At 49.7% G+C, this 11,648-nt stretch overlaps 1 protein-coding gene across 2 annotated transcripts; it reads left to right on the top strand.

The window, feature by feature from the left end:
* Window positions 1-2,717: 2,717 nt before the first annotated feature.
* Window positions 2,718-10,112, top strand: LOC121167509 (interleukin-4-like). 2 transcript variants are annotated; one of them, XM_040996953.1, is made up of 4 exons: window positions 2,718-3,022; window positions 3,233-3,280; window positions 7,424-7,582; window positions 9,978-10,112. In XM_040996953.1, the coding sequence occupies exons 1-4, from the start codon at window positions 2,888-2,890 to the stop codon at window positions 10,077-10,079; spliced, it is 444 nt and encodes a 147-aa protein (XP_040852887.1). In that variant the 5' UTR covers window positions 2,718-2,887; the 3' UTR covers window positions 10,080-10,112. The 2 variants fall into 2 exon arrangements, with proteins under 2 accessions (XP_040852887.1, XP_040852888.1); XM_040996954.1 differs by lacking the exon at window positions 3,233-3,280.
* Window positions 10,113-11,648: the final 1,536 nt, after the last annotated feature.

Below are 11,648 nucleotides of genomic sequence, written 5' to 3'. Positions count from 1 at the left end.
AGAATCCTGTCATGATCCCCATTTCACAAATAAATCAAGACTGCAAAGAGTTCCTGACCTGTCCACAGCACAGAGCCGATGAATGACTTTTCTGTTGACGGTGATAGGGCCTAGAAACAGGATGAATGGATGGATGTAGGTTGGGTTCCTGCCCAGGCACTGCCTGGTATTCTGGTCAGCTTGGGGCTCTGCTATGGGACAGTGCAAAGCAGCAACCCCAGAAACTGCCACTGCAGGGCAGAATGACCCATCTCTCTCTGGCCCCCTTCCTCAGTCACTTTCTGACATTTAGAAAACTGTCCTTTTCCCCTTGGCCTGATCAACCTGTTGGAAGGAACAAGATAACCTCTGGTCCCTGCTTTTGAACCAGAGGCCTACACATTCTGTTACTAGTTTCCCAGCTTGACCTGCACAGCCTTAAGCCCACATGACATCTTGGACAAACATCTGTCAAACATACCAGCAGCTGCTACCAGGACACTGCAGACTCTACCTTGTTCCATCTCTCCCCAGCATCTGCCTCCCTCCAGACCTTCCAGTGGGGCACCAAGCTGGTTGGCCACTCCACAGCCCACCCCTGCTCTGCCTGCAGCCTTGGGACCCTCAGCTTGGCCTGATACGAAGCCCACCAAGTCTGTCCGTAGGAAAGAACCAACTTCCCCCACACAGAGCTGGCCGGTGTTTTGACTCTAAAGGGTCCAATGGGCTAAAACTCTGGGAATGTCTTTGGAAATTTCTTTCGCAAGTTCCTGGGAGGCAGAGAGCCTTGATGGCTTCTGCTAGTGTTCTGGGGTGCAGTGAGATGGGGTAACAGAGAGGGTCCAGCCATGCCACTGAACTACTGTGGCACCAGCCTGGAGAACGAGTCCAGCTGGGTGGCCAGTGGTTCATTCAGCTATTCACACATCTATAACCCAGTCCAGGAACACAGCAGATCTCCTTGGCTACGGGACCAGCTGCCCGTCAGGCTAGGAGCTGAGTGTATGGCATACTTGGGGTCTGTGGAAAGACGATCTGCCTGGCCCCTACCCTGGGTGTTTCCTCTTGGGGTTGGTCTTCATTTGCATATCTGCTGTCAAATGACTGTGACCTCACTCGGGCTCTTTCCTGAGTTATGACAGCAAATTACCGAGGCTGAGGGGGCAGTGTGAGCATCCAACGTTGCAGCCTGGGGACCCCTGAGCTGCGGCTGGGGCCCTCCCTGCAGGGCATGGTTCAGCCCCGGCTGTCAGAAGTGCCTGCTGAGTCTGGCAGCCTCGCTACACAGCTCCGGGGGAAGAGGTGGGCTCCCGCCGAGGCTGGATGTACACGGGGGAATACTATGCAGCCTTGAGAAAGAAGGGAGTCTGAGCTGCCACAGTATCGGGGAGCTGGGGTCAGGCTCAGAGAGGCCAACACGTGTGAGGGCACATGTAAGGTCAAGCAGAAAGTCTGTGGGAGACGCACATCAGCGGCTCATTCCGCTTTTCCCACAAACTTTGGGAAATACCCTATCTGTGGGGACTACAAATCCGTCACACCCATGGAAGCAGAGAGCAGGGTGGAGGTTGCAGGGCGTGGGGAGATGCTGGTCCCAAACTCTCCAATGCCAGGGAGAGGAGTTTGGGGGTTGTGTTGAGTGACATGGTGACGGCAGCTGGAACTGGTCCCCCACACTCACAAACCCTGAGGGCGAAGTTCTGACTGTCCTTATCACAAGTCAGACAATATGGTCATGAAAATCAAGGTAACTAAAGCTTGATCTAGCAACTCCACACTGTCTACCACTTTAAAAACATTAACATATAGAAGTACTTATATACTTAGACATATGTACTTAAAGCACCATAAGTAGGTACATATTATTTGTCAAGTAAAAAAATAATAAAAGGGGGGAAAAGCTCTCAGTCCAAACATTTCCAGGTGATTCTGTGGTTGAGTGAAGAGAAGGTTAGAAGCCAAGCACGGGGGAGTGGAAGGAAGGCAGATGGCCCTTCGGCCTGGGTGACTGCTGTGTCTGAGCCCCTTCTCCAGGTGGGAAGGGGACCCTGCACGGGGTGCCCAGGCACCTGAGCCAACACAGGATCCTTAGGGTCACTGTCAAGGTGTGCAAATGCCTCACCAAGTTCAGGGAATGAGACTCACAATCAGGAGTGTTGGGGAGGAACACGGACAACTGACAACACGCACGTTGGTAACACAGCGGTCTTTTTGTTCCTAGCTGGGATGTCAGATCTACAGGTGGTCACACCTTGCCCCGGGCATCCAGCGCACGGCCTCACCTGATGCTACCTGGCTTCTCTCCGGCCTTCCACTTTCAGAAACCGCTGGCTCCAGGGAGGTGAGGAGGGGATCCCCTTCTCCTGAGGAAAGCGCCCTGGGTCAACTTCTCCATGACAGGAGAATTTCCAAGTCGCCACCCATACCTGGAAGAAGCCAGGCTGAAGCGCTGTGCAAGTCAACCTTTCTTGATATTACTCTATCTTTCCCCCAGAAGGACTGCACTAAAGCAAACTCGGACACCTGTGGTCTCTTCCTTCTATGCAAAGCAAAAAGCCAGCAGCAACCCTGAGCTGATAAGATTAATCTAAAGAGCAAATTATGGTGTAATTTCCTATGCTGAAACTTTGTAGTTAGTTTTAGAAAAAAAGGTTTCATTTTCCTATGGTCTCATTTCACAGGAACATTTTACCTACTTCTCTGAGGCACTTTTTCTCCTGGAAGAGAGGTGCTGATTGGCCACCAGCAACTGACAAGCTGGTGTAACGAAAATTTCCAATGTAAACTTATTTTTCCTCAGTTTCAGCAATTTTAACTCTATATATAGAGAAATCTTCATCAGAATGCATCGGTGGTGTCTATTGATAAACTCATTGTCCCTCAGCATCCCGCACACCGAGCTCTATTGATGGGGCTCCCCTGTCACCTGCCTGTCACCCTCCTCTGCCTCCTGGCAGGCACCGGTCACCTCGTCCACAGCTACAGGGGCGACATCATCCTACCAGAGGTCATCAAAACCCTGAACCTCCTCACAGAGAGGAAGGTGAGTATCCGTGCTATCTAGCACAATCTTTACGTACGCCGTGTGTGCCAGGCACGAGCCCTGTCAGGAGGCTGCTGGCCTGCAGCGGGTGGCAGGACCGGGAGCCTGTGGGGGGCTGTGGGCCCCAGGGGGCAGGGGCTGAGATGCGCTCCTCGGGTCCAGTGGGAGGTTAACTCTGTCTCTTTGTTCTCCTGTTCCCGCCGGGGCCAGTCTCCATGCACCAAGCTGACCATTGCTGACGCCCTGGCTGTCCCCAAGGTAAGAAGCGCACTGTGCCTGCTCGGGCAGAGGGGGCTGATGCGGGGGGAGCTGTCCACAGAGTTGGAACAAGAAACTGCTTGAGGGAAAATGGGCAGGCCCAGGCTGTCTGTGAGGTGTTACATGTTTTCAAAGAACAAGAATTATGCTTCTCACTGTTGAGGAGCGTGTTTTGGTGTTTCTGGTTTCACTTGACTTAGAAGGTGTGTGACAAAGCCTGGATTTTGTAATACAGATAGGTCCTGGTCAAGAAAAACAAATACCTGTTGAATGAGGGAAGTTTTTTGGCACATACATTTCTGAAAAACCAGATACTCTCACAGAAAAGCAGAAATTGAGATTACAGGTTAAGGGAGCTTTCATTTTGTCTAAGAGACTTCCTACAGCAACAGAAGAGCTATTGTCCCCTCCTCTCTCACACGCTGGTCACCTCACAGCGCCCTGGGGTCCCGGCCTGGTTGCCCCTAAGCCCTCGGCTTGCCCTGTCCTGCCAAGCTCAGCCCCCTCCAGCCTGTGCCGGGACCATCCTGCCGCACAGAGCCGAGGCATCCCAGCTCTGACTGCGTGGGCATCTACCGGCCTCGCTGCTCAAGCGGCCATGATGGCCCTGCGCCTCGCCCCCACCCCTCCATGTGCAGTGGGAGGAGATAGATTTGACAGCTGATAGCGTATTTTCTCTGACAAACACATGACTGGGGCCATATCAATGGCTTGGTGCACTTCAGTTCCTGTTTTCATGGAAACACACGAGTGAGAATGAAAGTCCCAGTGCTCCTGAGTGCACACTTTCTGCATACGCTGAAGGGCTGACCTGGCCAGGACTCAGCCACGCACCAGTGCTTGTTCCCGGGGACTGTGCTCCAGGGCTTTCCCTGGAACAGCTCGTTTTATCAAAGATCATTCCAGGAGTCTGAATCAGGATGGGATTCCAGAGGACAAAATTCTATCTGTACATGTAAACCAATATAGTATGTTTCTATAATTTCTAAGTCCTTGCAACTAGATGGCTGCTGCTGGAGGCTGAAGGCAGCTGAGCTGGGACCCCACCTCCCTTAGATGCTGCAATGCTGAGCAGCCTCCAGCTCCGCCAGGGAAGGAACTGGTGGAGGAGGAACTGGCTCTGGGGTCAGTGGTGGGGATAGAGAGACCTGCCAGGGAGACAGACTACGGCTTCTGTCCCAGTTCTGCCGTTAACTAGATGCGTGGCCTTCAGCAGCTCTTCCACGATGGTAACTCCAGAGATGAGGGGAAGGCTGGGTGGCACCGTGTCACTGGAAGGCCGCCACCCCAGCACAGGTCAGGCATGGCTGCTGCCATCGCTCAGTCATGCCTCTCTCAGCACATATGCAGACCTCTCCTGCCAGTCCCCACTGCCTTCCTTCACCTGTCCCCACTTCTTTTCTGTTTTGTTTTGTTTTTTTATTTTAATGATTACATGGTTGACCAGGGTGGGAAAGATCGAGATTTAGGGAAGATTGGGTAAACTCATTGCTTCCAAATTTTCTGATCCTTCTGGTTGTCTCTGAGCATCCCTATTTCTTCTGTCTCCCCTGGAGAGCATGCTCCCCCCCTCTTGTTAACCTCATCCTGCCATCATTTTGTTTCCCTCCGACACTCAGCACTGGAAAGGCTGTTATTTTCTAAATAAAACCCCACAGGAGTAGCATGTGGGAGTAAAAGGAGCTTATGCTCCCAAGGGAGAATCTTTTTAAACCCTAGTGTATTAATTTCATTTGGGGAGCATTCTCAGGAGAGCCGTTGCCAAGAACAAGCTTATGGGAATGCTGGGTCTTGGGGCAATCCGTGCCTGAAGGACAGCAAGCTGCTCAGGCACGTTTTTCTTGGGTGGACCCTTAGAGGTGTTTCTTGTTTATCAAAGACAGCCCAAGTCCACCAACTCCACAGAGCTACAGGCTGAACCACAAGCAGCTTTGTTTGGGTTTTTTAAAGGATTTCCCCATGCACAGAACCGGTTGACTAAATCTGGGCAGAGCTGGAGATAACAAATGCAATGCTAATAGGGCAGGTTTGATGACCCTAGATGTGGCTAGTCCAAAACTGCATTGGCAGTCTGAGTCAGCGCCCCCGCATGGTCGTTTCCTGGCATGCCCTCAGGGACAGAGTCCGCGGGCAGGGGCCCCTCCTACCCCTGGTCAGCTGGGAGCAGGTGGGCAGGGAGCCAAGGGCAGCATGAAGAGTCATCCTCTCACAGCAAAGCCAGAGAACCAGGCTTGAAGGCCTTTATGACTTCTTTGGCACCCATCTTCCGTTTGATGTTGGTTTTTTTTTTTTTTGTCTTGTATTTCATGTTCAGTGTCTTTACACAATACTTTAAACAATGTCTATAAAAAGGGTCTTCTCCCATATTATGTGGTCATATTTGGGTGAAAACCAAAAGACAACATAACACCTAGGCTTCCGAGCTCAGGTTTCAGAGAAGTCTCTCTCACTTTCAATGGGAAAATCATCAAAGGGACTCTTCCCGTGGCTTTCTGGGGTCTGTTTTCTCTATGAGGAGGGTGCTTGCTCCCACCCGGGCACACAGGGAGTGTCTGCCTCCCACTGCCAGCCACCCAACACCAGGGCAGGTGTGGCACCTAATGAGGGGGTTCCTGACTGCTGGAGTCTAGAGAAACTGGCACTGCTCTAAATTCCTGCCTACGGTCAGGGACCGGGGTGACACCTAGTCAGCTTTCTGAGTGAGTAACTTCCACTGTGGCATGGTGCCCCACAGGGGAAGAAAGGAGAGGAAAGGGGCAAGGCTTGAGGATTTTGGTGCCCCAGTCTGGGTCCAAATCTTCCTTCAAAAACTTTAAAATGCACCCTAGCAGTTAACTTACAGAAAATGAGATAACCACAGAGATTACCTGCCACATCATCTACAGAAAAAAAAAACCCTGCTATGATAGGGAACTGGCAAGTCATGGTACAAATGCACAACTGGCTTCTGTGCGGCTCTCAATTCTATCTTCTTAAACAGCACTGACCAACGTAATGCTTACAGTACAGCATTTTAAGTGTAAAAATGTTACAAAACAGGGTCAATCCCAATTGGCTCTTGTATATTTTTGGGAGGGGGCGGAGCAGGGAGGGGAAGCACACTATAAACTAACAAACAAAACCTGTGAAGGTATTTGCCAAAATCTTAACAGTCATCATCTCTGGCTGGCAGAAGTTTTGAGTCACTGCTGTTGAACATTTGCCACCTTGAGTGTCAGGAGAAACCGAGGAAGCAGGGCTCAGGTTAAGACCACTCTCCGGGCTTCATGTCTTTGCTCTTCAGTAGAAAATAAGAGGACCAGCACAGGCCGGGTGAGACTGACACAGAAGCCCTCTCCTGGGTTCCACCAAAGAGCCAGTTTCTTTTTCTAAGGCCCACGGTCCCCCAGAAGTGGTCAGTGCCACATCAAAGCTCCAACACTCCGCACGCACACTCCAGGCCACAGGTTCTTTATAGAGGTGCTGTTCCTTATAGAGGCCCAGCTCAACACCACCTTCTTGCAGAAACACCCCCTCGACTGGCCTGGACACAGCCCTGGGGCACCTTGCCCTGACAGCCTTAGCACTTCTCTCTTGTAGTGGGGGCTAAGTCTCAGCTCCACACTTCGCTACAAACTTCTACATGCACTGCTGTCTCCTGTGAGGATGCAAATGGAGAGTGCTGCCCACAACAGCCTTTTCCAGGCCAAAGGTCTGGCATTCATTTAGTCAACGAGCAGTAAGATTCCCAGGGAAAGCTGGATCCTAAAACCTTGCAGGAATGAAAAGTAGAATCTTCCACAGAAAGAAGAGCTCCCACGCCTCTATGCAGACTGCAGAGCCTCAGATGTAAAGCTCACCTTCCCCTGCCCACTTACTTCGTGGGGTATCCCATGGCAAAACCCTCCAAGAGAAAAGAGACTGAGGAGTTGTAGAGAGAAGGTGGCTGCATGAGCAGGGAGGTGGCTGAATGAGCAGGGAGGTGGCTGCGAGAGGTTTCTGGAGAAGCTGCAGGTCAGGGCACACACAGGAGTGCTTGGCTACAGATCCACAGTGAAGCAGCCTCACCCTCTGCACTGGTCCTCCCGGAAAGAAATCAGGAAGTGAAAACACCGCTCCCACATTTAGAACAGAGACAGCATGTGTTTGTCATTTCTTTTCTAGAACACGACTGAGAAGGAAGCATTCTGCAGGGCTGCGACTGCACTCCGGCAGTTGTACCGTCATCAGCGCACGCTCCAGTGTGTCACCCAGCATGGAGAGCAACACGTTCTCAGATACCTGAAGGGACTCGACAGGAACCTCTGCAGCATGGCAAGAATGGTAAGGATGCGGCAGGTAGCTGGGCTCTGCGCACACAGCCTCCCTCCTGACTGCTCCTGTTCAGATGTAGTAACCTTGATGAACCAGCTCACTGACTCATCCAGTAAACATCTGTTGGGGCATTACAAGTGCCAGGTTCTCTTTGAAACACTAGAGATAATAGCCCTTAAAGAAAACAGGCAGGGGTACACAGTTATCCCAGCAGTTAAGATACTCACATCACACATTACGGTGCCTGGTTGGGATTCCCACTTCCAGCGCCAGACTCCAGCTTCCGGGTGATGCACGCCCTAGCGGGCAGCACTGACGGTTCAAGCAGTGGGATCTGGACTGTGCTCCTAGCCTCTGGCTTCAGCCCCGGCCAGGGGCCACTGCAGGCATCTGAAGACTCAGCCAGTGGAGAAAGCTCTCGCAAGGAAACGAATGAATAAAGATAAGTAAGCGGAGTCTATTGCTCTCATGGTGTGTTCAAACACAAACTGCTCAGTAATGAAACATGCTATGAAGAAAAACACAGAAATGACACGGGAGTCAGAGTGGGCAGGACTGGTTTAGTCCATTTTGCTATCCACGCAGGCAACTGAGAGGACACAGGTCACCTGATCAACAGGCACAAGGTTCAACTGTGCAGAGGCCAGGGTAGCATAGAGCTTCCTGTGCTCAGAAGGACAATCAGTGGGTGGATGAGAGGGACTGAGAACATTCAGTCAGAGATCAGATTTATAGAGAGGAGATGCAAAGAGGAAGATTTTCCTTCTGCTGGTTTACTCCCCAAAAGGCCACAATGGCCGGAGTTGATCTGATCTGAGGCCAGGAACCAGGAGCTTCTTGTGGTTTCTTATGTGGGGACAGCATCTTAGGGCATTGGGCCATCCTCTACTGCTTTCCCAGGACGATAGCAGGGAGTGAATGGGAAGAGCTGAGACATGAACTGGCATCCATACAGCATCCCAGTGTTTGCATAGCCAGGATTTAGTCATCGAGCCATTGAGCCAGGCCCTTCAGTGACCACTCTTGTCATGCATGGTATGGTAAGCAAGCTGAGTGCACATACAGTATTTATTATTATTATTGCTATTATTATTATTTTGGTCAGAAAGCTGCCATAAGCCAGTATAAAGGCAGTAGTGGCTTGAACAGGACGGTGACTCTGAAGGTGGCTGAATCTGGGGCATTACTAAAGAACATGGCCAAGGAGCCTTTGCTGGAAAATCAGTTTAGTTATAGGGAATGAAAATTAACAGATGACCTTATAGTTCCTGCCTGGGCCCCTGTGGCAATGGTTGGTCCTGTCACAGACCACAGGAGACCAGGGACATGTCCACAGTTGTGCAGTGTGTGGTGCCCCACAAGGTAAGGGAAAACACTCTTAAGGAGGGAGTGGTAGGAATGGCCAGTGGGTTTGGCATGATGGATAGCACAGATGATACGGATACAAGTGGGAATGGATGGGAGTAATGGGAGAGGCAGAGATGCAAGCCTAATGGAACAGATACAACAGAGGCTGGAGTGGGAAGCGGTGAGTAAAGGACAGTGAATACAGAAAAATCTTTTGATATGTTTAATAGTTACCAAAGAGCAGGTATGGAGAAGTAAGCTCTTTCAAGGTGGGGAGCCTATACAGAATATTGGGGTACCAGGAAGAAGACTCCAAGACACAAGCAAAGTTAATGCAAGAGAGGGAGGAAACCAGGAAAGGACAGCAGACCTTGGAGCTTCGCAGAGGAGCTGGCTTCAGAAAAGAGCAGGGGTATTTCTCCCCTCCTGGGCCTCACACTTACTGAAAATATCAGGGCAACCAACAGGGCCTGTCTGGAAACCTCTCATCTCAGGGTAGGCTCTACTGGTCCCACATTACATAAGAAGAAACTTATTTAAAAAAAAAAAAACAATTAAGTAGTTTGTTTTATGCAACTCAAACTCAAGTGGTGACCTGGAATCCTTTCCACCTGTAGTGCCACACACTGCGGGTCACCAAGGAGCAGGAGGGCAGCATGGCTAAATCTTTCAGCAAGTCAAGCAGCCATGCAGAGGGCCCAGTACGGCCATGGACAGGTCTGAGTGCACTTTCATGTCACTCCCTTGGAGCAGTACCCCACTGTAATACGTCTCCAGAGGTTGTGACATCACCACCAACACACTGCCTGCCCAACAAAAGCTGACACATGGTGGTAGTACAAAAACCACTTCTGGAAGTTGAGTGTGTACTCACAACATGCAGATCCTATTTTGGATCTGGCCTGCTGGCAGTCAGAGTCCCAGCTAACCGGCAAGGATGCCGGGACTGAGCGCTGTTCAGGTGGCAAGTGCCAGAGGCCCTGCCTGGACCAGTCCGTAGGCATGAAAGCAACACAAACGCCACCTGATGCAAGCTAACAAAATGTTTCTTTCACAGAACAACTGCCCTTCCAAGGGAGCCACGCAGACTACACTGGAAGACTTCCTGGACAGGCTAAAGACGACAATGCAAAAGAAATACTCAAAGCATCAAAGCTAACTATTTTAATTTATAAATTTTGATGATTTTATATTTTAATATTTATATATTTATAATTCATCATAAAATAAAGTATATGTATAATCTAACAGCAATGCTATTTAATGATGATTAAGTTTACTTTTCAAAGCCGAGATATGCAACTTTCAGGAAAACTCATTTTACTTAAAGCAGCCAAACTGAAAGACCATTTTTTAAAAAAGATTTATTTTCTTTTATTGGAAAGTCAGATACACAGAGAGAAGGAGACAGAGAGAAAGATCTTCCATCCACTGGTTCACTCCACAAGTGGCCACAATGCCCAGAGCTGAGCCGATCTGAAGCTAGGAGCCTCCTCCAGGTCTTCCACCTGAGTGCAGGGTCTCAAGACTTTGGGCCGTCCTTGACTGCTTTCCCAGGCCACAAACAGGGAGCTGGATGGGAAGTGGAGCAGCCAGAACACAAACTGGCACCCATAAGGGATCCCAGTGCATGCAAGGCAAGGATCTCAGCCGTGAGGTTGCTGTGCCAGGTCCAAGGCCATTCTTTCTTAAGGAGTTCCCTCTATAGTTGGGGAGATACTGCAGAGTAATTAAATACAAGGCCATGAGAGATATAAATGATAAGACAGCCTGCTCAGTGGGTCCGTGAGCTCTACTGTCAGGTGTATCTAAACCAAAAGTATGATGCGATCATTCATCTCCCTTCATTGAGGTTGCAGAAAACACAAGTAATCCTCACACACTACCAGGCTCCCCAGCGAACAATATTTAAACCCATAATAAATCTTTGGATTCTCAAGTCTCAGAACTAACAGACAACATGCAGTAGACAAACGATTGCAACCACCAACCACCTGACAGGACAAAAAGAACTGCTGGAGACAGCTGGCAGACAGAGGCTGGGCACTAACACAGCTTCATAACACTAACACTGACAGAAGAACATGAGATGTAATTATTCATGACACCTTTAAGGTTAACACAACAACTAAAAAGAGCTTACTATAAATAATTTGAGAGGGGGTAGAATTAATAAGGTAAACCTTCACTGTTTCAATATGGAATGAAATACATGCTATCCATTCAACAAATCAAAAATTTGTAAGAGTGGTCAAAGTTGATGGTGTTATAGTTGGGGATGAATATGTGGTAGTTGATCAAACTATTCTGGGTTTGTTTTGTTTTGTTTTGTTTTGTTGGAAAGTCAGATATACAGAGAAGAGGAGAGACAAGAGAAGAAGATTTCCATCCAATGGGCCACTCCCAAAGTACCCACAATGGTCGGAGCTGAGCTGATCTGAAGCCAGGAGCCAGGAGCCTCATCCAGGTCTCCCAAGTGGGTGCAGGGTCCCAAGGCTTTGGGCTACCCTCCACTGCTTTATCAGGCCACAAGCAGGCAACTGGATGGGAAGTGGGACCACTGGAATACAAACCGGCATCCATTTGGGATCCTGGCACATGCAAAGTGAAGACTTTGAGCCACGAGGATATCATGCCAGGCCTGAACTATTTTGCTTTTATATGTGTTGGAAAATTTTCATGGTGAAAAGTGAAAAAAAACCCCAGCAGTGAATGAATCAAGAAATAT

The sequence above is a fragment of the Ochotona curzoniae genome, unplaced genomic scaffold (genome assembly GCF_017591425.1).
Source record: "Ochotona curzoniae isolate NIBS_2020 unplaced genomic scaffold, NIBS_Ocur_1.0 patch380, whole genome shotgun sequence".
NCBI lineage: Eukaryota > Metazoa > Chordata > Mammalia > Lagomorpha > Ochotonidae > Ochotona > Ochotona curzoniae.
This window is presented reverse-complemented; position numbering and strand designations above follow the sequence as displayed.